Here is a 27,197-nt window from a genome sequence, read left to right as displayed (position 1 = left end):
GGGAGCACAAATGGACTTCATGCACCTGTCAGTAAGTAAGTGTACCTATGCAGCACTAAGCTCTATAATGTCAGCTATATGGTGTTTAATCACTGACTCAAAACTGCAGTACCATGAGCTTACTGTTTTGACTGATGATAATTCTAATTTCATGTAAATAAAGATTTTGACATTATAGGAAATGAATATAAAGAAGAATAATAGTAGGATCGTAGATAGCAGAATTCCAGACTACACTTACCAATCAGTTTAGGTGTCAGCAACTTTTTTATTCAGAAAAATTAGAAAGGATTTTACTATTAAAGAACTCTGAAAACCTCAATAGATATTAAGTTTTTCAATGATAGTCTAAAATAATGAAATAGGTGATTTCTTTTAATTTGAAGTAGGAAGATGGAGAGATTACTTTAGTTTAAACTATTGGCAAAACATCCACAGCTCACATATATGCTAGTGCCCAGGCTTGTGAGAAACAAAAACTAGGACACTTAATGTTCGAGTTTTCAGAGGTATTTAATTTGGCCAGCTCTGCATGTCATGTAATTGCTTAGTCTGAACACGACAAATTATGCGCACATATGTTTGTATACACAGAGTTTACATACACAAATGACAGAGACAGTATTTACATGAAAAGTCTTCAGGCATCTTTTAGAGTAAAAAAAATATGCACAGCTATATTATATGATAAATTTTATAACATAAAGTGTTTTCAACTCTGCTTGTTTTAACAGACCTTTTGTTAAATCTTCATTTTGACAAATTACTATTCTATTACACAAGTCAGTATTTTGTTTTCCTTTGTTGCTAATGTTTAGAACCAAAATTACAAAGAAGGCATTTGTTTGTACAAATAGTAGCTTACTTAATTCAGTTGACTGCGACACTTTTTAAGTATATTCACCCACGAATGTGTCACTGCTTGAACTCCAGGTTAAAATCTATGTTAGCATGGATGAAAGTTATGCTGTGGTTTTGGCCTGTGATGCTAGTACCTGAAAGCATTAGCTGTACCTTTCAGCTCTTTTGCAGAGAGCAGTGAACTCATTTTTACATAATGTGGTCCTAAGCACTACTTGCCTACTATGAAAAGTACTTCAGACACCGATTTTAGAAACACAGCTATTAATTATGAGCAATATTGATTTTCACGTAATGAAAACTTTTTATGACCACCAGTTATTAATTACACTTTGAAGTAGTTGAATTTGGATCTTTTTTTTTTTTCCCTTTAGAATTTAAATGAGAGAAATGTCTTTCAAGAAGCAAAGGAAGATGTAACCATCACCTCTGAGGATGACAGTTTCTTTGTTCAGGTACACGATGTCTCCCCAGAGCAACCACGCACTGTCATCAAAGCTCCCCGCTTTAGCACAGCTCAGGATGTCATACAGCAGGTAAACAGCACACCACTTTCATTAACGGGTTCTGTAGTGTGTGGGCTGATTTCATGCAAGAGGTGGGTTTTGTTCTCGTCACTAGCTGAGGAATCTGTCTAGTAAACTGCATCTGAAGTAATGACTCCTTTTTCTCTTCCTTCTTTTTCTTTCTGCTTTTAAATAGACTCTTTGTAAAGCAAAATATTCCTACAGCATTCTGAGCAATCCAAATCCAAGCGATTATGTCCTCTTGGAAGAGGTGACAAAAGAGCCAGCAAACAAAAAGTCCTCAACATCTAAACCATCTCAGAGAATTCTCTCTGACCAGGAGTGTGTGTTTCAGGCCCAAAGCAAGTGGAAGGGAGCAGGAAAATTTATCCTTAAACTCAAAGAACAGGTTCAGGTAAAAGATCAAATACTTTTCTGTAGGTTTTATAGATGGTACACGATCAGCTCAATGGGAACATACTTCCACAGGAGGGAGACACTGACTTGTTAAATGAGATTTTAACTTACTTTGTTTCTTGAGGCTTGTTTCTAGACTTCTGTCAGTTCCACAGTTTGCAGGTTTTGGGGTGTCGTTCGTTTTTTTCCCTCAAACTAATTGCATCACTACAAGACATATGGCTGCAAAAAAAAAAAAAAAGAGTTCAGAGGTGCTGCTTTAAAAAACTCTTAACAATTGTTTTAAGTCTGAATACAGTATGTTGTGTTTTTTTTGTTTTTTTTTTTTTTAACAAAGCAGAGCCTCTTGCTGCTATGCTTTCAGGGCCATACTGCCACCTCTTGTATGACTGGCTAGTATGAGGGACTCAGTACCCCCACCTCACATTTGTATCAGTATTTATTCAAGTCTAAGATCAAGAGGTACACAAAATCTTGCAGGAGATGCCTAATATCTTTACAGGACTGGAATGAGGCTGGGTGGAGGCGGCAGAGCAAATAATAGACTGCAGCAAAAAAGCAGATTCCTGTTTTCTCCCTGCCTCCTTCATTCTTTGCTAAACTGTATCAGTTACACCCAGCAACATGATTCTTTTTTTTTTTCTTTCCCACCACAGTAAGACAGACAGAACTATCAGGAGGCACAGAACTTAAAAACTACTGAAATGCAGTCCCCTTTTTTCCTGCCCAATGAAAAAGTTGTCCTGTTGCTTTACCTTGGGCTTTGGAAAATGGAAGGACTGATAATGGGAGAAGGAACTGCAGTCTCCTTCCCAGCATATGCCACCTGTCCATGGAAAGTGCTGCTTTAAAGTAAATGTGTCATAAGCATAGGTTTTATACAAGTTTATACCAAATTTGCAACATATTCTTAGTCTTTGACAATACATAATTTTCAGTTAATCTAGTCAGAACAATCAGAACAATGTCATTGGCACAGCCTCACTGAATTTCAAAAGGGATGCCAGCTTAGAAAAATGTTGTAAGTTTTCATGTTAAATTCTGTCTAACAGTCTACTAAACTATTTCTGTCATCTGTTTGCTTTTTTTTTTTTTTTTTTTTTTTTTTTTTAACAGGCAGCACGAGATGACAAAAGAAAAGGCATTTCCTTTACCAGTGAACTCAAGAAGTTAACCAAGTCAAGCAAGCAGTATCGGGGATTTATATCACCACCTCTGCAAGTCCTGCCAGACAGTCCCCAGAATAAGGACGAACGGTCTGCATGCAGTTTGACCTTCAGCGATGTTATGGAACAGTAACCACCAGTGCCTACAGCATGGTCTGTTCAGGTATGAGATATAATTGCTCAGAGTTGGAATCAATTTAGTACATAAATTACAGAATATTTTTTTCAAAGTTGCACTTGGTTAAACCACAGAAAGGCACAAGGGAGACTGACAGAACCCTAAAGACCTTACTCATTGGTGTGCACAGGCACAAAAATCTCCAGTTATTTACTAGGGCATTAGATACAGTGAATCAGAATGGTGTGAAGACTGGAGTTTCACTCACCTTCTTTGCCCACTTATAAAACAAAACTAGAATGTTGCATATTGATTGATTTTACAGTATGCATTTTAATCAACTATCTGTGCTTAATTATCACTGTCCTGTTATTCTTTTGCTGCTGGCCAAAGTAAACAAAAGTATTCAGTAGAGGTTTGGTTGTTACTTGTTACATTCCATGCATACAATAAAATCTGTCAGATTCATGATCTCCTTTTTAGCTAAAACAGGTTTATAGTGGTAATGTCACTCTGTCTGCAAAGTTTTTGCCAGAAATGTTTGAACATTTTTACTGTCCTTTCTGTAGCTCTTCAATTTCTTCTTACTTGATTTAAATAACGAATGAAAGGCACAACATAACATAAGACTGTACCGTTTATATAAAGGCAGTACATCTAACTTGCCCACTCATTTACACTAACCAGATATTTGGATAGTGCTACTACAGCATTGAGCTATCAGCAGAGAAGCTACAGCTCATTGTAAATGAAGAATAAATCTGTTCAGTGTCGATAATCAAACCCATCTCACATAAAGTAAATTTAAGGAGATTGTATTTCTTTTTCACTTGCTTACACTTAGCTATTGAAACATTTTTTGACATGGACTGTCATGCTATTGCTAAATCATCATACTAACAAAATTCAAATAATATGTTCATTTGCAAAATACTTCAGCTATGAATGGACACGTTTGCTGTCTTCTTTCTAGGTGACTAAGGAGACCCTAAATCATCACAACAAACTGAATTCAAGAAAAGCAAAGTAGATTGTGGATAAATCCCAATCACATTCCCTCTTCTTCAGCATTTGTTCTTTCATTTTTCTGAAAACTGGAATTTACAACAACACTGAATCCTTCTGCAGTGCCCTTGACGGAAACTGCTGTGGTCTGAACAGGTCAGCAATTGTTTGGCCTGTGCTTTAGATGCTTAATCCAGGCAGTGCTGCTGGATTAACATCCAGAATTTGGGAATGCTAAATGAGATGCTAGATTGGAAAGCTGCCTGTCAGCTATGGGAAGATTCCCCTCTTCCCCTGTATGTTCACATCTGCAGATTCTTTATCACATCTGCAGATTCTTTATAGACAGAGAACTTTTCTTGGACTGTATGTTGTAAACTAACATGTCATTACCCTCTCCCCCCACTTTTAAACAGAATATTATTTTAGTTAGTTGCCTTCAGGGAAACCGAAGGCAGAGAACCAGAGTGTTCTTTTGTGTGTATTATATTAAAATAATGCACTTTTACATAAAGATTCCTGTTAAACACTGTGTTTAGTGATTGTAAAGAGATTTAAATATGCTGTAACTTCCTTGGCTTATCAGTTTAACTTTGGTGAATATACACAAAATGCTAAAGTTATTTATGTTTTATCTACAAAGTAATGTACAGTAGCTTAATGCACCTACCTGGTAGTGATACTTTGACAAGGAACAATGTTTTCTTCTTATAAATTCTAGTTTTCCAGGCTTGTGTTTAAAGAAAGAATATTTATTATCATGTTCCAAAGTATGTGTCATTGTGTAATATATTTATCATATACTACCTTTTTAGAAACTGCAGAATTTCACCTCTCTCTGTCTTTAGAGGAAAAAAATGTTTGAACTTTCATGCTTGTTTCTTTTCAGCACAAGAATTTTAATACCCCAAACTGACCAAACTCAAACAATATGCTGAAAAATGTAATTAACACTTCAAAATTATGAATTCAAAATACATTTTTCCGTACAGTCAGGAAACGTCTAGTTGTTTTTTACTTTCCTGTTAAATCCAGAGTATAGCCTCTTTCACTATAACTCCTGCCATTTTTGTTTATATAGTACCACTGCTATAAAGTTTAATGTTTGCTGAAACCAAATTTTAATATTTAAGTTAGTTATGGTTGTCGTTTTTTTTTTTCTCCATGGGAGTTATTAATGTGCCTAATTAGTTAAAATAATCCATGCTAAGTTAAAGGGGCACAAATGAAACAACTGCTGAAATCACCCATCTCTTTGATTTCCCATATGACGTTTATCTGTGTTGAATAAATTGCTCTGCACGTTTTGTCTCCCTACAGCAACCCCTGAACCACGTTGAGTTAGTTGGTGTGACTAAATTAAGAAAGCCATGCATAGAGAGACTGGTTCATGCAATCAGAGCTTGCACACCAACTTTAGCACTCAAGCACAAAAAAAATGCTGCTCCTCAGGGAGAAGCTGCATCACGCAAAAGATAAAACTACAGTACAACTAAAATAATGTTCACTTTTGACAGTACAAGGATGGAAGGGAAAGAAGTTACAGATAGTACACCTGAGACAACAATCTCCACCCCCCATAATTACAAAACAAACCAAAAGAAAGCAAAGTCATTAACTGACTAACATACGAGCAGGCAGAACCTACATTCTCTCATCAGATTCTTTTGAGTCTGACTATACACAACAGAGAATTCCTGCAAATTAGCCATTACCAAAGCAACAAGTGCCCCCTGGAGGTCATTCCCAACTTTCAAGAAAAACAGCCACAGACATGGTCAAATTTCCCTGTAGCACATTCCCTGTAGCACATCCTCCCAGAGGCCACACACTTCCTACTGCTCATGCTCAGTACTGATGTAGCCAACCAGCAAATTGCATTTCAGCAATCATTATCCAATTCAAAAACCCAAACAGCTCCTGGCTCAGCCTCTCCACTCAGGTATTGTCCATTTTAACAACAGAAACAGCCCCAGAAGAGTAAGGTGTACTCTCCCCCTGCCCACTCCCCTGGTACATACATGATGAAAGAATGATACTGCGTAAAAATATGTTAGAAGTTAGTTAGGTACAAATTATCCCTAGTTTTATATGCCTAGTTTGCTTTGAAATACTCTGAAATGACTGGGAAATAACCTACTGCACAACTCAACCAGTGCAACAGGTTTTTTTTAATGTTAATTTCATTCTATTATTTTGACACAGTAGCAGTAATGCACCACTTTTTTTTCTACTATTTTAGAAATAATACTTTCCTATAGAGTTTGTCCTTACCTGCTTGGCTTTTTTTTTTTTTTTTAATATTCCACAACATTGAAAATAAAATTCTTACCGTCACTTCTACTTTCACAGTAGTTTGGAATGCATGCTTGCTCCAACATTGGAAGTTGTTACAGCCACGTCATCAGCCACTACTGCTTTTCTGTCACATAGATTTAAAAACAAACAAACAAACAAAAAACAACACTTAGGAAATTAAGGGGTAACAGTAGCCATGTCACAATAGTAAACACTAGCCTAAAGTCTAGTGGCAATTTAAAAACAGCACTTATATACCATGTCTGCTAATACAGTAATTCTCTAGTTGTGGGAGAATTTTATAAATGTAAGTAAGTCTTACTCATCAGTCGAGGTCTAAAGCTGCTTTTGCTGCTATTTGTCACAGTGAAACAGAATAAAATATTTGGCTTTCTATTATGAAAAGTCTTAACCAGCATATAGGTATCTATAATTTTATAAGGCTAATTAAACTGTTCCAGTATATTACATGTATTTTCCAGTGAAAAATAATGTATACATATCACAATCTCAAGTTACAGAAAGCTTGGTAAACACTAGAGTGAATTGGTGTTAGTTGTTGTTTTTGTTGTTTTCTTGCTTTTGTTTTTTTTTGCTGTTGAAATGTGGTTCATTTTTGGTGCAGTTGGAAATGAAGAGTATCCTTCCATTTGTGCTGGTTCCAAATATCCTACTAATGAAAAATGTTGAAATGAAAACTTGAAGCATTAAACAGGTTTGCGTTTTTGTTAACTTTTAAGAAAGTCCAGTTAAATAGATTTAATATGCTGAGTTATTAATTCTAACAGGAAACTTTATTCTACTTAGTCACAGATGAGTTTCTTCCTACAGGAATATTTGTCCACACATTCCTCTGACAAGGCTGACAAAATAACTTTGTCCCTTTCTGTGCTTTTGGCTGGATGTGGACATCAATTAGGAAAATACATTTATTTTCACATTACAAACTATATACAGGAAGCAGCTTCCAGGATTAAGTCTGAAAGCAAGGAATGTAAATAATCAACACCTTCCAGACAGAAGTAGCCTCTGAGTGGTAGCAGGACCAACACTTAACAGTTTACAGGTGGAAATCTCACTCTGTTGCATTTTGGCCATACGGAAGTATTTTCTTTGATACTATTTTAAAACCACTGTTACTTTTCTACCAGCGTCTTTTACTTTCCTTGCATAGTCAGTGCTGCCTGCAGTGCTATGACTAGATAGGACAGAAGTCCAGGACCCTGACCTCACTGCAATACTACTCAATTTTCAGGAACCAGGGCATGCCAGGAGGTCTGAAGGGCTTCCTATTTGTATGTTCAAGTTTAACAGTTAGAAGAATCTGAAATGCTATTTCAATTTTCAAAACCTAGTCATATTTTTATTTTTTATTGATGCTATTGAATATTACTAGATGAAAGATCTCAACGGGCATCTTTTCAAAGCGGTCTGCTTCTGCAAATCACATGCTTTCAGGAATAAAAACTTACTTTAACATGGACATGCCTAAATATGTCAAGAACGCATTCTCTTAAATTAATGGTTTGTCTTTAAAAAAGAACTTGCTGGTAGGTTTACATTTCAGTGAAATGTTGAATTTGCAGCTTCTGAAACTGAACTGCCCATTCTGCTCTAGCTCTTTGAATGCTACTAAGCTTCAGGTAACATTTGTTTTTTAATCACTGGCTGTTACTACTCCACTATAAAACTCAGTTTACTTTTAGGGTAGCCAGCTAAATGTAACAATGGTGGAGGTTTTTTTTTTCTGTCTGTGATAAATATTTTGTAACTACAATATACATTTGGCAGAGTTAGCAAATTAAACACAGAAATAAATAGCAGTGAATAGATTTTGCTTTGATACTCATATAGAATATTTCAGAATCATTTACTAATTGGTTGTACACTCATCTTCCTCTAAGAGCCTATCAAAGTATTCTAACAATGCAGCATCACTATGTGCCAGTCTTTAGATTGCCTGGAAACTATGTAAAATTAACAGTTTTAAAAGTGACTTTCCACCTATTTTCTCTCTGCTGACTTGAAGAATAAACTTGTATATGTATATGTTGCAAAAAAATAATAATGTTTTAAGATGTTGACTCTTTACTTTTGCCTTCCTAAACTGACAAAGTACTGGCTAATGGGGCCCCTAGAATTTTTCAGAATGTATGTCACATCCGTATTTGCAATCACTTAACAGCTATTTAGAACTACACAAAAACTATGGAAATGGCAACCTGAACAGACAGAAATGTGTATTACCATCAGTATTACGTTTTGTAATCCCCGTAGTAAAATACGTATTTTCTAACCCATTAATGGATAAATGACCATTGAAAAAATGTTTGCAATTTACGTTTAACCACTTGGAATTTGGTCCACAATTCTGATTAACACTAAAAATACATATAATATCAAAATGAATAAAATACAATAAAAGAAGCTGAGAACCATAAATCAGGATAAAGCATTAAATGCCCTAGAGAAAAAGTAGTAGTTTATACTTATTGTAAAGAGGTTAGTGACTCAACAAAAACTAACAAAAGCTTTGAAAAACTTAATTACACAGGTTTATTATCACATCATAGACTAAATGCTACAGCACATATTAGCTGCCAGCCAGGTCAGCCCACTACACCGCCCAACGGAATGGAATCCATAGAAAACCAGTTATCATTCTTCACTTATTTAATATATTTTACTTACTGTTTTGCAAAGCAAACACACAGCTGAAAATGGATTCTGAAACACCAGACAACAACTAATATTTGTGTACTGGAGAGAAAATTACTTCCAAGATTAAAAAGATTTAAAATTCTTACCTTGAATTTATCCAGTATTCTTGATAGTGGTAGTTTACTGAAGATACTGTTGTAGAGTTGCCAATTGTGAGGATAATGCAGAACTGGAGTTCTGTAATCTCAAATTTGCTAATACTGAGGTTTCAGTGGAAACAAGAAAAAAACAAAACAAAAAAACACCAGAGGCAAAATAATTTCAAGACATGAAAAAAGGTTAGGAGACATTGAAAGAAAGAAACAGAAAAAAAGACAACACATATTCCAAATCTGCAGGTATCTTAAACATCAAAGAACTCAATAGTATGTTAAAATTTCCAAAATATTTATTTATTAACATAACTCCATGTTTTCTCAGAAACACAGATGTACACTCTATTACAAAAAAATAGAAAGTTTATAAACAAAAATACTATAATGCATGGTTTCAGACAATTTTAAAATGACTTGGTTTTGTATCTTTTTTTAATTACTGATGCGACTGTTCATTGTGGTTCCCAAGCCCTGAGAACATAGGCTAGATGGTTACCTGGAAAGGCCTCGTAACTGTAAAAACTGCCACTATTTTTTGTTTTCTTGTATACTCAAACAAAAGCCTACTTAAAATCATTTTAAGATGAGTGGAAATTTCTTTCAACCAATTCTTCTCCATAATTAAGAAGCCAACTGAACATGATTGATAGATCCATTTATGACAACGATGATTCCTTTAAGTGTTTAGCAAAATCCAAATTTTCATGAATAACAGTCTTGCTGATGCGTTGTTGAAGCTCTTCACTTAGAAATGATTCCTTTTTTGAGAATGTATCCTGAAAATTACAGATTAGTTCCATTAATAAACAAGGCCAGTATAATGTTTTCAATGGGTATCTTTAATTATCAGTCCTGCTTCTCTTCCATGCCCCTGGTCATCTCCTAGACCACACCTGTGGAACTATCTGCCTACTGAGTGAAGTCTGGCCTGCTGGTAAGTTTCACTTTGATGGCAAAGAAGTCTTATATCCTGCAGTCCTTCAGATACTCATGGTTTTGGTGAAGATTTTTTTGTTCTGTTTTGTTGTAAACTGGTTTCTAGAATAATACCTATTACACATAGCTCTGAACAAGCTTACACACTGCTCCTGTTCAACACACCTTACAAAAATAAATAAAGCATCTCTGATTGAAAGACGAGTTAAAGCAATAATGCAAGCAGTAGATCGAGAATCTGAGAAAGGAATGGACTGACTCTGCTGCCTCAGGAGACTCCTTCCAGCTGGAGCCAGATCTGGAAACCTCCACACTTCCCTGGTGCTCAGATGAGGAAGGTCATGCACATGATTTATAGCTCCCTGTTAAAGTTTTAACACTCACATAGCCAAGTAGTTCATGCACTAGAGGACAAATGAGATTCCCCTCTTTAGCAGTACACAAGGAAAGAAAACTCCAATTTAGAGCTTCTGTCAGCAGGGGGGAGGTGCTGACAGAAAAACAATTTCCCAGGCATAACCATTATAACCATCTAACTCAGCTTGCTCTCTGTTATTTTCTTCCTTTGTTTCTGCCTCCATAAAGAGCTTGCATATTTCCTTACTCAAGTCCTACCCAATCTCTTTCCTATCTGATGTCCCAGCCTTGTTCTATCGGAATTGCTGCTGTCCTAACAGGACAGACATATCAAGAAGTCATTAAAAAGGACAGAATAACTACATGCAGCTGAATTTTCAGAAGTTGCTTCTCTAAAATTGAAAAAAAAATGTGCTGAAGGCTGACGTTACTGAGTTAAAAAGTGGAGGCACCACCAAGGTTAATGGGTTATTATGTTTTCATTAGGAAGAAAGAGAATTAGTTACCTCTTGTTAGAGGACACACTGCTCACTGAACATTTAATGGAGGTTGGCATGTGGAACACATCCAATGCCGAAGATCTAAAAAGTGTTCACCCTTTCTCTTCTTCATACATTAGCTCTTTGTTCAAATTTGCCCTTAAAATCTACACACTGACACTGATGAGGATCACTGTCCTACGTACTGCATCAAAGGCTCTGAGAATCCAGCTGTCCTGCTAACTATCAACACTGGGGAGGCAGCTATTGATTTTTTTTTATTGCTGCTTTTTAAACAAACATTTATTTATTGATACAGAAACAGACAAGAAACCTACAAGGAACCACTGCAAAGTGCAAAAGTGAAGTAAAACAGATACCACATGCATCTTGCTATGTTAGCTGACGCTACAGGAGATGGATCTATTCATACAGCTTTTATTCCTTATTTTGTAGTCAGTTCTATCTTATGTTAAAAAATACTTGACTGAGAAAGTACACAAACCAGAAAGCCAAACTGAGAGCACTTAATGCCTGGGCACCACATAAAGAACCTGCAAATACTGATTGTATTGGTGCATCTCATGGTCAAAAAAAAGGACATGGATAGACAGTACCTTTCTTCTGGGTGTTACTGATGGAACAGGAGGATTGAAGTTCATTCCTTTTATACTGTATGCCTCAAAAAGTTCTGTAGCAGGCCTATAGCAAAATCAATTTCCACAGGGAAAGAAAAATGTCATTAGATACACTTGCAAATACTATGCCACCAAAACCAAGAGCAGCTTGTCCCCCTGTACCATTCATACCGTTCTGCCTTGCTTTAAGTGAACTCCTCAGAGTAATGAACATCAATAGGAAACAAATCGAAGCCAACCCCTGTGAAACAGGGTAAGTAAAATACGTCACAAATACGTCATTTCCCAGAGCAAGGACCAAGAGCCATTAAATGATGCATGCTGGTACCAGGTTCAAAACAAAAGTTAGTTCATAACATAACGAGGTGTGGACTCATGGAACCCATACCAAGCAATGCTTTATTTGCAAAATGTGTACTTTGGTTCAAGGGACATGGAACACTTTTGAAAAGTCAAAAAAATAAATCCAGATATTTTGCACCACGGGAAAAAAGCATGCTGCACTTGGAGATTTTTTACTCCCGTCACAGCCTGGAAACAAGCCTCAAAAGATATTTAAAAACCAAACATTAGAATATGCATAAAAAAAAAAGCAGATGATTTTCTGTGCTAGCAGAAGAATAAAGAAAGTGAGTTCTGAAGAACAGAACCTTTTAATTTTATGGGTAATTAGCTTAGGTGTTCCTTTAATACAGTGTGAGCAACTACTTTGCTAGGACACTATTTTTACAAACAGAATCATAGAATCACAGAATGGTTTGTGTTGGAAGGGACCTTAAAGATCATCTAATTCCAATGCCCCTGCAATGGGCAGGGAAACCTCCCACCAGACCGGGTTGCCCAAAGCCACATCCAGCCTGACCTTAAATGCTTCCAGGGATGGGAACCCTTTGATAGCTCACCTTCGGCTCAAATCAAGCGGAAGAGCTCTTGAGCCTTCATCTGGAGCTCCAACAGCAAGGTGAGCTGCAAATTTCTGCACTGTTGGATGATAGTGCCTCTGAAAGAAAGGAAGGAAGAAGGCAGGTGAGTGAGGGATAAGGGGTAATGTATCTACCCATGCATTCTCCCATTTATTTTGATTCCAGTAAGATGTGAGGCTTTCCTGTTTTAGATAGAGAAACTGAGCACCCCAAAATCAGTCTGTTTCTAAAGTTAAGTGAATAAGAACTCCTAAGTCATATATTTATTCACTAGTAGCTGTCATGCTGTGAGCAAAATTATCTACAGTTAACATAACTCCTCTGAATAGGCAGGAGAAAGGGCAGAGGAAACCCTCCCTGAACCCCAGACCCTAAATGCTGCCTGGATTGACAGACTGAGGTGTAAGCTGCTCCCTGCTAGAGCAACTAGGAAGGCTAGATCACCTGGGAACTTAACAGATTGAAAAAGCTTCCAAAGGAGTCTTAGTGGGCAACCTGCTGTAAGACCCAGTGTGGTACTGCGTCAGACTAAATCCATGGGTGATGTGTACCACCCTCTTTTGAGTTTGTTCCTTCCCTACACTACGGTGCTGCAGTTCATCTCTGTAGGGAATAGGTTCACGTGGGCCAGATTTGATTGATAAGCCTGAAGAGTTCTGTTCTCTATTTGTTAAAAGGTATTTACTGCTCACATTCCCAAATCACGCAGCTACTCACTAACCTGTAGTAAATGCAGCTCCCACAGAGCTGTGTTCTGGGCGTTGCAATGCTCTGGTTCATCAAGTTCTGGGAGATAAACTCCACTGCCTTGAGATTCATTGTCTAGTAAGAGGTCCATCTTTGGGAATGTCTAGAACACAAAGAAATGGACTGAGTTGCTGATACTACGCATCCAACTATAACACACAGTTAACTGAAGTCCAGGATTCATTCCATGTTATTCAGCCTTTTAGAACACATGTTTAAGGACGCTCTGTCTTCATCATTCTTGCTTAAGACGCTTCAAAATATTCTGCATAAAATCAATTTGTCAAAAAATAGCCTATAACCAGTAAGCTAAAAAATCCACCAACTAAAACTTACTTGCATTAATACCCTGTTTGTTGCCAAGATCCCAACACTGCAGTTTGGAAGTACATGAAGAGCAAGTGTGGAAAGTCGCTTTAGGAAAGCGAGAGCTCGCTGCTGGGAAACTTGCTTTCTCCGCTTTGCAAGCATGACATCCAGGCACTGGAGCACGATCTTGATGTCATCGTTGGTAGTGCCTGAAACACAGAATTTCATACAAGGAGTGAATAATCATGTCAAGGAACATAAAACTAGATACTCTGCTAGTGACTGTACACCAGAACCTGAGAAACAGCATCGAAGTCCAAAAGGTTCTAACACAGCACTAATGTGATACAGGCATGAACATTCATTCCTTTTTGGTAAAAACAGCTTTGAACAGAAAAAATGTATCATTGCTTCTGTGCTCCTGTCTAAGAAAATATTTATTCCATCAAAAAGTCTAAATAGCAGTTAGTGTTTTAACCTTACATGCACTCTTTGCATCATCTTTTATAAACTGTTAAATAGTGACAGATGTATACTTTTGCCCATCCAGAACAGTACAATTTTTTTTCCTCAATCCTTCATCCTCAGTCAATACAAACTCTTGAAGCTCATTAAAACATGAATTTCAAACTTTATGAGTATCCTTTTTCATAACTATTCAGCCTCAGAATGATTAGAAATTTTAGGTTAATTAGAAAATTAGAAAATCAGAAATATAAAACAAGATTTTAGAAAACAGAGTCTAAATTAGAAATTATTTTTTAAATGTTGAAAAATTAAGAGATTTTTCTCTATTAAGAGAAAAAAAATTAAGATGAGGACAGGATAAATGCTTATCCAAGATCCCATACTCAGCATTCACTAATGAAATGACATAGAACCTGTTAACATGTATTGCAATAATAATCCTGGTATTTCTATTGCAGTAGCACAATGTGCAACTTGAGAAAAACTAAGTTAAAAAAGACTGCACCCTTTTCAGAACTCGGATGTCTTAAAATAACTGTAGTTTGGTAACATCATATTAAGATTATAACACCAAACAAGCACAATAAACATTATGTAGTTAGATGACACAAGTAATAATCTGGAGTTACCTGCATGTAGGCTGAACAGCGTCTTGTAAAGATGTGTGTAGAATTTCATCGGATCAATATTAAGAACATCACCTATCAACATAATCCCAAATAAAAATGTTCACTCAATTTATCAGATGATATTAAACTGAATTATTTGTTTTTTTAAAAGATCTCTTACCTTGACCAGAGAGTATATGAAAAGCACTGAGAACGCAATGAAGACTGTCCCGATAGCTTAAGTCCTAAGAATAAAAAACTGATTCAGTACACAAAAGAAGCTAATTTTAAGAAAACTTTAAGAAAACAAAGCTCTACTTACCCCAGATGCAATGAGAGAATGAAGAACAATCAACAGGTCATCAAAAAACTCCACATTTATGAGGTGGGCAAACCTTTAATCAAAGAGATTTATTTTTAAGCTAGAGATATTGCCTGCAAACTAATCTCAAAGCATTTTGACTTGCTAAAATCCACACCTTAAAAGCAGAGCTAAATCAAATGCTGAACATCTGTCGTCTTCCCATACACAGACAATTCAGCCCCCAACTGCTAATCACAGCTCCTCGATAGCACTAGAGACATGCTCAGGTTCTTCAGGAAGTAATCAGACAAAATGAGGTAATCACATCCTACCCTGCTGGGTTTGCATCACATCAGTGCTGTTGTGGCAATTTCACATTGCATTGAAATGTTTTTAGAAGAGGTTGAGTTCAGCATAGAATTCAAATTCAACAGAGACAGTCTTCTCTCACTGCTTAGGAGAGTCACAAGTCCTTTAAGCACCTTATGCCTTTTCTAACAAATACAAAAAGTTGAATTTAGCTCTTACTTTGCAAGACCTTCTAGGACAGCTGGCAAAAGTGGAGACTTCTGAGCTTTCTTTAAGATTCTAAAGTATGTTAGAAATACAACATTCAAGGTTTCTGTGTGCTGAAGGGAAGAAAACAAAATAAATAAGTAGTCATGAAAAACAGACATTTCTAGTTCACTTAAAATTCCACTGAAAATGCACATAGTACTATTGTACTCTTTTCCTGGGTACACTGAAAAGGCTCTGCTTGCTAAAATCTTGACTTCTGGCACAGGCTAAATGTCTGTGAGCTGCCAACATCATCTAGAGGTGTGGAATGCTGACAGTATGGGATGGAGGGGAGACTCTTGGTTACAAAGGGATTAGGAGATCCTACTTTGCAAAAATTGGAAAGTAATTTCAAACTACTTACCAGCTTCAATTTCTTTTCTTTACTTTCTGAAGCTTCTGCTTCCAAGAGTTCTCTTTCCAGCTTCTCTTCTGCTTTTTTCCACTGAAAACATAAAGTTAATTTTAAGTAAACAAATATTCCAGCAGACGAAATATTTCCAACCAGCCTCGATTTTCAGGTTCCAAAGATACCCAGTAACCAAATCTTCCATGCTTGGTGAGCACTTCAGTCATCCTGTGATGTTACAGGGTAACAAACTTAGGTTTATTCCTTCACCACCAATGCCCCAAAGACAATCAACACAAGGAAGAGAACAAAAAACCTTGTAAATGTTTCCAGTGTAATGCAAACACTAATCACTGATGCTGAGAGTTAACAACAGCAACAGAAGTACAATTGTTAGAATAATTTCCTACATAAAGCCACTGAAGTAGAGCATTAGGAAGCACAAGACATACCTTTCTCTGCATTCTTGAAAGATTTTTTCTTTTCTCTTTGAAAGTCATAAACTTTTTCTTTGGTGCAATGTCTTCAGAATCTTTCTTTAATTCTACTTCCTTAATTCTTAAGTGAAGGAAAACTTTTAACACCTATGGTAAAAAAAAATAAAAATAAAATGAAAAGTAACCCACAACAAAGGAATGGAGAAGAAATTCTGAATTCCATACTAGCTTGTGTGCTTCGCTAGTCACAGATTCTTCTGTTTACACCCCTCATATTCCTTCCCATCTGTATCACTCATCTCTGTTCCCAGTTCCTTCCCCAGCAATGTTAACTTCTATCCATTCCTTCACTTGCCTCACACTTCAAGTCTTCCTGCTTGATTTAGTCCATGTCTCTGCTGGGATCTGCTCTTTTCCTCCCAGTGCTTTTTCCCCTGCCCCATATCTCTCTTTCTAACCCCTTCTGGCTCAGACCATTCCTAATCTTCCTCGTGTTCTGGCAGAATGACGAAATTCTGCTTGTCCATAGCCAGCAGCTGCACTACTTCTAACTTTCAGATATTTTTTAAACCACTGACAGAAGAAAATTGTGGAGTACAACATAAAGACTCTTACCTCAGGTCTGACGTTGTAACTTCTACCCTTCACAAGGCCAGAAATGACCTTAACCACACCGAGTGAAGCACTGCCCAACTTGTCTTGTTTAAAGAGCTTCTGAACTGCCTCACAGCACAATTCAGAAATCTGAAAGGTCAATTCAAATTTTTCTATTAAGTCAAATCCACGACAACAGGTAACTGATAATACTGATGCTATTTGCTAATCAGAAAGTGGATGCAGCCTGTAAAAACAGTGAAAAGATGTGGCCACAAGATGTGGAATAAAGCTCAGAAATAAATTATTTTTTCAAGCAAAACAAGAACTCTTCTCCTAGTCAGAAAATCACTTACCGTTTTTGATGTATCATTCATCAGTGGTACAATGAGAACAATGATGTTATTGTGGAAGTTGAAGTGGGGTAAGGCCACGAGCAGCTCACATAGACACTTCACTGCAATCTCCGCTAAACCTTTATATGCTTTTAATGAGATGACATTGCTTTTCTTCAACTTCCTTTGTTTCCAATCTGCACAAAACAACATTTTTAGTAATTACTCTTCAAAATGTAGGGGATCTTCTACATATTCACATTTTTTGTTACTGAAGGCATTTTTACAATTCTGAAAAATACTACTTGCATGGAAGACAGGTGTGGTTTGATTCAGTCAGAGGAGGTAAACTGTGATGCTGAAAAAAATTTTGCATTTACTTCAAAAAACAGGAAGTCTCGACTGTACCTTTAATAGTTTGTTCCAGATTTTCCAAGTAAAATTTATACTGGCTTACAAGGCCTTCTTCAAATTCTCTCAGTTTCTGAGTTTCTTTTTTAACCTGTAAACATAACAGAAGTGAAATTTTGTTTGGAGAGCTGAAGACTGAAATTAGCCAGTGGTGCATTAAAAATATATATATATATCAAATATCTAAGAAGTTCTTTTCTTCTTAGGTACAGGCATTCCTGGAAATGTATTAAAAATAAAATATTTCTATACATATTCTTGTACTCAGAGGGCCTTTTCAAACTAGGATTATTTCATTTACAGGAACTAAAGTGAAATTTGGAACAAGATGTTATTTCAGAGCCATGACTAAACCACACTGCCTATATTCAAAACACCTAAAAAACTACTTACAAACAAGCACCAAAAACCAAGTTATTCTGAATTTGTTCAGCAAATTAAGAACGCATTTCACAGAAATCTGTGCCAGCGAGGTGACAATGCTGTCTAATTCACTTTTTTTCCAGCTCTCTCAGTGTGACACAAAAGGTTTATTATGATCAAAGTCATCCAGGTTTGGTACACTAAATGTATGATATTATTTTCCTCCATTACCATCAGAATGTCACCTGGTTATCAGAGGAGGTCTGTAAGAATTAAAGGTTCAAAACAAACACCCCAGAAATGTCACAGTTTCATAATTTCCTTACGTACTTGTGTATTTGTTACCTTTTGCTCAAAACCCTAAAAAAGATAGAAAAACTTGGTATTTCACCTTAGCAGCCTTTTCTGCTTCAGTCAGAGGCCGAATTCTGTAAGAAGGCACAATATCTTTGAATATCTCCATCAGAGAAACCATGACCAACTTCCGAACAATCACAGCCACGTTAGGATCCTGTTCCATCAGCATGGCACGCAATTCCTTCAACTTTTTAATCTGATTTAAAAAAGAGGCTGATGAAATCAGCTGGAAATCACCCTTTAAACCAATTAACAAGTACAATATACACTTCAGCAAGCTTGCCACAGGAAACGTGCCTCATTTTTAAACACTAGAAAAAGAAAAGCAATTAACTGAATAGCTACTCAGACTCTATTTAGTACTGCATAAGGAACCAAGAAATGCTAGATAACCCATTAAAGTGGATAATTTGGGAATGCAGTAGTTTGAGAGTTTCCAACTATCATGCCATTACAAACTTAAATACAATTATAGCAATTTTTTTTTTATTTGCATATTCTGAGACACTGAAAACCTTCTATATACAACCCTGAAATCTGAACTGTAATAGGGGTTATGCTTAAGGAACAACAGTTTGGATAGGAAATACCACAGTCATTATTAAACCTATAAACACTAGTATTATTAAACTGATGCCCACTAGTATTTAGGATAGATGCTCCTGAACAGAGCAAATACAGTTATCTGGACCTTCACTTTATTCAAATCCTTTGTACCAAACTATACCAACACTTTCACTGTTTGCAGTCCTTTGTGAGCAATGCAACACTGAGATTTTCCCTCATTATACTGATGTATTTTTCCACTTTCACTATTACTTGGTCACTTTTGATCTTTATCTATTGACTTACTGCACAACACAGGCATACAGACGTGCATGTTAAATAAGAGCTACCTACATTGTTGTCTGGATCAGAGAGAATGGCAGATGCTAAGGCAGCAATGTGCATCTTCCTTTCCTGCAGCTTTCTTTTTCTTTGAGCAGCCATTTCCTCAGGGGTGAGAACAGGCAGGGGTTCTTCACTGAAGTCTATCACAGTATGTACGAATTAAAAAGAAGGGTCACTGGGGAAGCCACTAACAAACACCATATTGCAAACTACAGTTCTAGACACTGCACTTCAGAGGGGCTATAACCCCCATGCAACAATACCACATGCAGTTCCATGGGAAAAGCAGTTTTAAGAATGACTCTGCTAGAGCATGTAGTAACCCGGAGCTTAATTCTTCCTCCACTTCTCAACCTTATGCATGCAAAAAGAAATGGACCAAATCTTTCTGAATCTGTAAATATTATTCCCCAAGTACAATGATAACATATAAACTCAGCATACAATTGCAACTCTGCCAAGAAACTGCAGTGCCCTGCAATCTGGAGCAAATTTTTCACCACTCATTTTTTCTTTTAAAAATACAATTGATATTTGCATTTTCTGAGTATTAGTTTGCTATCACTATGTCCTTCCTCAACTTCACATTACCTTTAAAGAACAACAACCCAGAAATAGTTCCAGAACTGTTATTTGAATATGACCATTAACTGGATAGCAAACTGCAATCCAAAATCTAAATCTCCTGCTACCTTGATGTTTGACGTTAAATAAAAAAATATCCAAGACAATGTATTTTCAAAAACCTACGCAAGTTCATGTCCTGAACTGCATTTCACAATTATCTCAAAATAACCAAACCAGAACCACAGCATATATTTCTTAGGACTAAAATTTCCTTTCTCACTAGCTAAGATGACACAACTAAAACAAAGAACTTCATGTTAACGTCATATTATAACACGTTATACTGTATAATTAATCGCTAAATATTATACAATTATCTAATAAAATAATGATACTAGTTCCACATGAAAATCAAAATAATCTTAAAGAAAGGGCAGTTCTGAAGCCAGCTGTAGAGAACTGTTCCCTCAGGTCCTGGGATCCTAGCAGGTAAGAAAGCAAACTCTGTCTTGCTGTTATGCTTTGGGGGTAGCATGGTAATTAATATATTCAAAAACACTCTAAACAAAATCCATTTAAATTACGAACTTCCTTTGGGAACAGCAATGGACTGGCAGTGATCTGGCAAAAAAATATATAAATAAATATGATGCTTTATTACCCTCTGCTACCTCCGTTTCTTCTGCATCTTCTTCTTCTTCATCTTCTTCAACATTGAGAACTGCAAAAACAGAGTGTCTATGGTCAAGCATGTGATAAACACTGTGGAATTCTGAAAAAAATAAATATTTTGATTTTTGCAATAAATATTTTGAATATTTTGTAAATACTGATTCTAAAACCCAACTCTTACCTGGCTTTTCCATGGTTTGGGGAATAATGCCACCTTTGTCTTTGATGGGGAGAAGATGGATAAGTTCTTTTTCTGGTTCTGTTTTCATGCGTCTTGGCATCTTCTCGTATTTTTCAATCACACTTTCGTGTTTTCGTTTCTTGATGTGAACAGGTTCACTGGAAAATACAAGGTAAATTAAGTCACTTAACCATCTAACTAGAGATGAAGCATATATGACAGTATACTAGCTGAATTAGGTGTCCAGACCTAGAAGAACAAATAATGACTGATCATACTGGAATCAATATCAAGTGGAATGTTCAAGTGTATTCAGTCTGGCAGCACCTGTCACCACTCAATCAAATGATGTCAATACGGATTTACATAGAATCTTTGAATTCAAGACAATACAGAACATCCTACCCCTTTTTTAAGAGAAAATTAAAATGTGAGATGAGCAAAGACAAAATGAGATTTATTTAATCTAGCAAATCAACAAACTTACTTGGTGAATATTGGAACGTTTGCACAAGTATAAACACACACACGCAAAATGCTCGCGTTGATTTTGGATTTACAAAAATTAATTAAAAGCTGTAACCTCTTATAGTGCACGTACACCTATGAAGTGTGTTATCTGTTTATCTTATTCATAAGCTAAAAGCCAGGGATTACAAATCACATTCTCGAAGGGAGTCAATTAGTCATTTTTAATAGGAACAGTGCTTTTGGTCTTTTTAGAGGCAGTGTTTTCAACTATGGAGCTGTGAAGGACTCTTAAAGCCCTGCATTCCAGAGACAGGTAGGCTTCAGAAAGTAAAATCACTTGTATCCAAAGTAGTTTTATATCACACGGCCACCTTACACATGCATTGTAAGGTCAGCACCAGGCTCTGCTTTGCTGTCCCTGTGCAGATCAAACATTTCCAATGTGCTCAAATCCTACTCAACGAGCACAGCAACTTTACACCTGTGACTGATCTGTTCCACATGAAGAAAACACAGCTTGTTAGAAAACAAGGGAAATTCTGGGTCATACCAGACATTTGGAAAACCTATTGGTAGCTGATGGTTTTTGAGATGGCACAGCTCACATTCATGTAGCCATAAGGTACTCAAGGGACCCTTCCAAGTATAGCAACAGTGGACAAATCAGATAAAGTTAAACAGAAACATAACTTCTGCCCTAAAATATGAAGAAAAAAAACAAACAAACTTAAAAAGATGAAGTAAAACAAAGAATTACAAAACAGAAGCTATTAGAATCTCAGCACAGCCTCTCTCTCAGATAGGCCAGACCGCTGTTTTATCTGCCTCTCTCCCACTGTGCTTTCCACTGCATGAGCAGCTAACCTGGCACAGCTGAAGCTCGCTGAACACTTAGCCCTGAGCAGTTCTGCCATGACGGACTACAGCAGCAAGCAAGGAAAACTGGGGCCCTGGTATACAGATTATATACATTTTTTTCAGTTGGAGGCATGATACCTGTCTTGGAGTCAGGGACCTTAAAAGAATGAACACTGCAGAAACAGCATCCTGAAGGTCAGGCAGAGCAGGCAAATGTACTGATATACATCACTACACAAACACAGAACTTACCAACAAAGGAAACGCTAAATGAACTGCAAAGGAACACCAGACTGAAAATGACCTCCTCATAAATGTGTTACATTCTGTATTAACCCAACAGAGCTGAATTACTAAAAAAGCAGACATCACAATAATACTCACGTAGAAGAAATATCCCTGGTTAAGAATGATGCTTTTTGAGCCAAATCTTCCATTAATTTCAAGTCATCTTCATCCATCATGTCCAATGGAAGTGCATCATCTTCCTCTTCTTCCCGTTTTTCAGCTATTTCAGAGATGATGTGTACAAACTCAGATCCTGTGCATATATTCACGCTACAAAACCTAATGCTGCCTACACCTGAGAGACCATTTTATACCTTACTTCAACTTTGATCTCCTCAACTTTCATGCGCATGTTCACATTACCCCAGAAAATTGCCCCTTTATTGTGGCATTCCATAATGATTAGAGCAAACGCATTTCTACCATCTCCAACTGTCAGATCTTGTCACAACACCTACATTTTCTTTAACTTCCCTTTCTTTCCTTTAAACAAAAACAGCAAGCATACTGTGCACAGTAAATAAAGCATCATTTTCCTGAAACATAATTTTACAATGACTAATGGCAGACTACTGGTAACACTCGCACCTTTTCTTTGCAGAAACAAATTTGAACAAACACTTACCAACATGTTTTTTCTTGTATTCCTCCAATGGAAAAGGCTTTCTACAGACAGCATCTCTGACAGCCTGCCTAAGTTTCTTTTGTTCTTTTCGATACTTCTTAGCAGTACTCTGCTGCTTGTACTGCTTATTCTTTAACTTGTTGTCAAGTTTTAGTTGACTAGTTCTCAGTAACTTCCGAAAGCTTGGAACTCGCTTTGTGTTTTTTCTCTGGGAAACAAACAGAAAACTACAGGTAACTGACGCTCTCACATCACAGCCTGTGTGAAAGTCAACGTTGTTACTTCTGCTCTTATTAAGTCTGTGCTTCTATAAGTGCTGAATAAGTTGTTTCCTTCAAACGTCATCATCGGTCAGCTCGAAATTTACCTCAACTGCATTAAATTTACGGTAAGAGAGGCGTTAAGAACGTTTTATGGAACCAGTCTTTGACAACCCCCAAGCCCGTGCCCACCCCCCGTTCAGTCACGAAGCAGACACGAACGCTCCAAGCACGGTAAATAACTTGCTCGGGCACAGCTCTGCTCCCAAGCACCCTGCCTCCTTTCTCCAGCGCAGTCGGGCCCGGGGCTTCTGTCAGGAGCTGCCAGCTCCGGCCAGCGTCCCGCTGCAGCGCAGGGACCCGCCCGGGTGCCACCGCACCGCGCGTGCCAGGCTCGGCCCCGGCGCCCAGAGGGAGGCAGCCCGGTGCCAAAGCCTCAGGGCGGGGAAGGGGCAGCGCTGAGGGGCGCGGTCCGTGGGCTCCCACCGAGGACGTTTCGGCCGCGGCCCCCGCCGGGCTCAGCCGCTTCTCCCTCCCTCCACGCCTCAGCCCGGGCAGCCCCGCTGGAGATTCGGCGCTGCCTGCCCCGCTTCACACCACAGCTCCTCAGCGCCCCGGGGTGGGGGGGGAGCAGCCCCCGCCCCGCCATCCCGCCCCACAGCCTCCTACCGGCTTCATGGCGGCAGCCCCGGCGCGTGCGATGCCGGCCACGGGCAACGGAAGCTTTGGGCCGAGGCGGGGCCTCCCCGCGGAGCCCCGGCCACAGCGGCCCCTGGTGGCGGAGGCCGCGCGGGCCCGGCTCATGCCGGCCCTGTGAGGAGAGGCAGGGCCGCGGGGCAGCTCCGCCGCCTTTCCTCATGAGGAAATACAGCACGGAGGCTCCACTTACCCAAAGGTAACAGATAATAATAAAGGAGTAATAATAAAAGTCCTGTGATAATAAAAAAAAAACAACGGCGCGCGTCTGGTGTAAGTTTTATTTACACAGGAAGTGTTACTAGTGGTCTTAAAGGAAGGCTTGATCCTTCTATTTACAGTTATATACAGATTTATACTTGAAAAGTAAGAAAACTGTACAAGATAACACAAAAATATAAGACAAATTGGATCCAATTAAAGTAGTGAATACATAAGTTAAGAAAAAATCTGACATTTAAGTTGCGAAGTGTAATGTTATGAGTAGTATATATGTAGTTTTAAACCAGATAGCAATGTAAATTACACCACACTAAATCTTTACCCCAATTATGTAGACTCTGCTTCTGAACACCAGACAACCAAAAGCCTCCTGCTCTTAAAAATACATAATAATGGTAATTTCAACTTGATTTCCACATAGGGACCAATTACAAAACCCACATATAAGGAATTTATTTACATTAAATATTAGCAAAAATGGACCAAAAGAGTGCAAGTGCTCCTCACCTGCAGTGCTATCCATTTTAGGTTTCCAACCCCTACAATCAAAAGTTGTTGTACAGTATCTTTGAGAAAAGGAAGTGTTGCAAACAGCCGCTGTGACACGTACAATATGACATTTTTCACAGCTAAAAAGATGTTAAAGAACTAAGTATCACTAAACCATATGCTTTTGGGATTTCAGTATTGCACACTAACAAGAGAGAGTTTCAAAAACTATTGTCTGCATTATTCTGAAGTGTTAAAAGTGGATGCTCCTTTGACAATACAAAGTCTGCAAATAGCTTTGTCAGTTTCTAGTGTTTACCATTACATATATCATAGTTGGAAATGGCTCAACAAAATAAAACTTCTGGTGGCAAAACCCTTTCACAGAATACCCACTCCGTTTTTAAGAAGCTGCACAACCAATACACCAAAACAAATGCTTAACACCACTCATTTTGAAAGCTATACACTCTGAAAATAGTAGCCCTGATCTTACCGCTGTTTAAAATGCACAATTTTTGCTCTAACAGGTTTGGGCACAATACTTCCACAGTTCCTGAGTTAATTACATTTGCCCAGACTGAAGAATGAAGCCGCAACTTAAAAAAAAAAAAAAGCAACAAATAAGACAATACCCCTTCCCAAGTTTTAACCATCTTGCACATAAATATACCAAACCACCTTATTTGGTCCTCAGTACTTTTAAGTAGTTAATTTTGGAGGTATTTGTGCCAAAGCATTTGGTTTGGATAGCAGTTTTGGGGCTTTAAGATTTAGCATTTCCCTCACTTCCCCCCTGACCAAAGTGCCTTTGTGGTATTTGTAAAAAAAGTTATGCCTCAAAATTTTTTGTTTTAAGTACCAACAGAAGTTATTACAAATGTTTATTGCATTGAGCTGATTCTTTTAAAGTATTAAATATGAACTCCCCCACTTCTCAGTTTCATGTTTTAGTATTCTGCATGAAAACAAATCTTCCCATGAAATAAGCTAATACTGGCAAAAGGGTGAAGATTTCATCAGTTCATTACTCCACTGAGAGCTGTATCATTTTTCCTCTCGCTTTTCACACTCTTTTCTACAGTGGTTTTCCACACAGAAATGATGTGAAAACTCCTCTGTCATCAAGTGGTTTTCCACATTTTCGGTTGACCTCAACATTAAAATGATTAGCTTTTCAGTGCTGGGCTATGGTTCTTGTCCCCTTCTTTGTTGTCCTTCATCAGTGAGGCAAACACCTGGAAATGCAAGTTATTTAATGAATATAAAAAAGCTAGTCTTACAAAGAATAATTTTAACCACCACAATATTAGCATGGAAACTTATTTCTAAAATGAGACTAGGAAATGAAGTCAATTACCTCTAATCCTTAAATTCAAAAGTTTTTCCTCCCTCTTTGGAAACACACTGTAATAAAAATGATCAGGAAAAACTGATCTCATGGATATGGGAAGATACAGTGAGGTACAGCATTCCCAAGTCCTCCTTTACTTCCTAGCTATTCCTCACAACTGTTTCCATCTGGAGTTGAGCCAAGAACACAAGCCAAACTGTCTACTTTGCTCTTCTACTTTAGTGTGGGTTTTGTCAGCAGCAGCTCCAGTCATTTGTAATACAGGTATTTTCCACCAAAGCTAGGAAGAATTCCAGTACAATGGATGGACGTGGGAAGATTTTAAAAGGTCCTAACAAAAACTGTATGGAAGAGACTTTTATTTTTATTCAAATGGGTCTTATTGCAATTCACTTTAGACTACGTCTGGGGCAGTTGCAGATAAAATTTGGTTTAAACATTTATCTGGCATACTGTTTTGTATTAAAAGTTACAGATTCTTCAGCAACTATTTTAATGCTCTCAAACATATAGTGCTCAATTTGTTTTCCGAGAGGGGAAGAACAAATAATTCTCAATAACAAAAGCCTGAGATTCTCCTTAAATACAAACCAATATGCATCTCCCATCAGAGGTTAGTCTAAAACTAAGTTCCACATGAACAGCATTACCCACTGCTCTGAAGTCTGACATGCAGAGTCACTTAGAAGTGCCCCATGGGCTGACGTGAGCCCATGAGTTTTGATATACATAAAGAAACTCACCTGTGCCCATTTTTTGTTACTATTCTGCATCTGAATAGCTGCAATACAGCTAAAAAGCTTTTCTGATGTAATATCTTCTGGAAGTTTCGTTAGAAACTGCGCTATATGAATAAAGTCCATCTGTAGGAGAATATCTTCATATAATCGAAGGATTCCTAACCCTGTCCTAAACAAAAATTCTTCCCCATCTCTACAGAAAACATCCCAGACACGACAGGCCAGATCAAGTGGTAATGACTTGCTGTAGAGTGTAAAAATCCTACAATTGAGAAAAAAGGGACAGTTATAAATTTAACCTGTTTCAGAAACATGTAAATAAAACCTCCTTTAAATCAGTTTATTAATAAAGAACAACCAAATGACAAGTTACTTCATGTGTTCTTATTATCCACATTTCAAAGATACCCAAGTCTCCAGTTTTTCAAGTCAGAATTCTTATTCTGAAACCCACCTCTTCTCATTCTACAGGGAATTCTCCATTACAAAGCTGCATCCTTTAGAAAGCCCTAGCTTACGACAT

The 27,197-nt window shown here is 37.5% G+C and overlaps 3 protein-coding genes and 1 long non-coding RNA gene across 22 annotated transcripts in view; 1 reads left to right on the top strand and 3 right to left on the bottom strand.

Moving 5' to 3' along the window:
- PLCE1 (phospholipase C epsilon 1) overlaps positions 1 to 10,012 on the top strand; it is a 159,853-nt gene extending 149,841 nt beyond the window's left edge. For all 16 annotated transcript variants that reach the window (XM_072039608.1, XM_072039617.1, XM_072039614.1 and 13 more), the window contains 4 exons: positions 1,236 to 1,397; positions 1,564 to 1,782; positions 2,901 to 3,113; positions 4,042 to 10,012. In XM_072039608.1, the coding sequence (XP_071895709.1) occupies positions 1,236 to 1,397; positions 1,564 to 1,782; positions 2,901 to 3,083 (564 nt within the window). In that variant the 3' untranslated portion in view covers positions 3,084 to 3,113; positions 4,042 to 10,012. The remainder of the gene's footprint in view (positions 1 to 1,235; positions 1,398 to 1,563; positions 1,783 to 2,900; positions 3,114 to 4,041) is intronic.
- Positions 495 to 6,547, bottom strand: LOC140002740 (uncharacterized). Its single transcript, XR_011810069.1, has 2 exons — positions 6,406 to 6,547; positions 495 to 2,006 (listed from the first exon to the last, which is right to left on the bottom strand). It is a non-coding gene; the product is annotated as an uncharacterized lncRNA (long non-coding RNA).
- Positions 9,459 to 23,992, bottom strand: NOC3L (NOC3 like DNA replication regulator). The gene is made up of 21 exons (XM_038181576.2): positions 23,843 to 23,992; positions 22,914 to 23,121; positions 22,385 to 22,508; positions 20,672 to 20,829; positions 20,480 to 20,539; positions 19,261 to 19,391; positions 18,395 to 18,556; positions 17,638 to 17,731; positions 17,251 to 17,426; positions 16,916 to 17,044; positions 16,316 to 16,447; positions 15,879 to 15,959; positions 15,485 to 15,585; positions 14,975 to 15,047; positions 14,834 to 14,897; positions 14,674 to 14,745; positions 13,604 to 13,785; positions 13,242 to 13,370; positions 12,500 to 12,597; positions 11,577 to 11,661; positions 9,459 to 9,963 (listed from the first exon to the last, which is right to left on the bottom strand). Exons 1-21 carry the CDS (start codon positions 23,975 to 23,977, stop codon positions 9,844 to 9,846), a joined length of 2,514 nt encoding a protein of 837 aa, XP_038037504.1. The 5' UTR covers positions 23,978 to 23,992; the 3' UTR covers positions 9,459 to 9,843.
- Positions 23,993 to 24,136: 144 nt separating this feature from the next.
- The window catches only part of TBC1D12 (TBC1 domain family member 12), a 43,632-nt gene continuing 40,571 nt past the window's right edge, over positions 24,137 to 27,197 (bottom strand). For all 4 annotated transcript variants that reach the window (XM_038181578.2, XM_038181579.2, XM_027460583.3 and 1 more), the window contains 2 exons: positions 26,678 to 26,936; positions 24,137 to 25,818 (listed from right to left, as the gene is read on the bottom strand). In XM_038181578.2, the coding sequence (XP_038037506.1) occupies positions 25,750 to 25,818; positions 26,678 to 26,936 (328 nt within the window). In that variant the 3' untranslated portion in view covers positions 24,137 to 25,749. The remainder of the gene's footprint in view (positions 25,819 to 26,677; positions 26,937 to 27,197) is intronic.

Source organism: Anas platyrhynchos, chromosome 6, assembly GCF_047663525.1.
Source record: "Anas platyrhynchos isolate ZD024472 breed Pekin duck chromosome 6, IASCAAS_PekinDuck_T2T, whole genome shotgun sequence".
Classification (NCBI taxonomy): Eukaryota; Metazoa; Chordata; class Aves; order Anseriformes; family Anatidae; genus Anas; species Anas platyrhynchos.
This window is presented reverse-complemented; position numbering and strand designations above follow the sequence as displayed.

Coding starts and splice junctions, on each gene's coding strand:
- NOC3L (XM_038181576.2), bottom strand. CDS start 23,977: ATGAGCCGGGCCCGCGCGGCCTCCGCCACCAGGGGCCGCTGTGGCCGG. Junction 17,732..18,394: donor AAGCAGAAAAGGCTGCTAAG/GTGAAATACCAA, acceptor TTATGTTTACAG/GTTAAAAAAGAAACTCAGAA. Junction 9,964..11,576: donor CAGTAACACCCAGAAGAAAG/GTACTGTCTATC, acceptor TGTAATTTTCAG/GATACATTCTCAAAAAAGGA.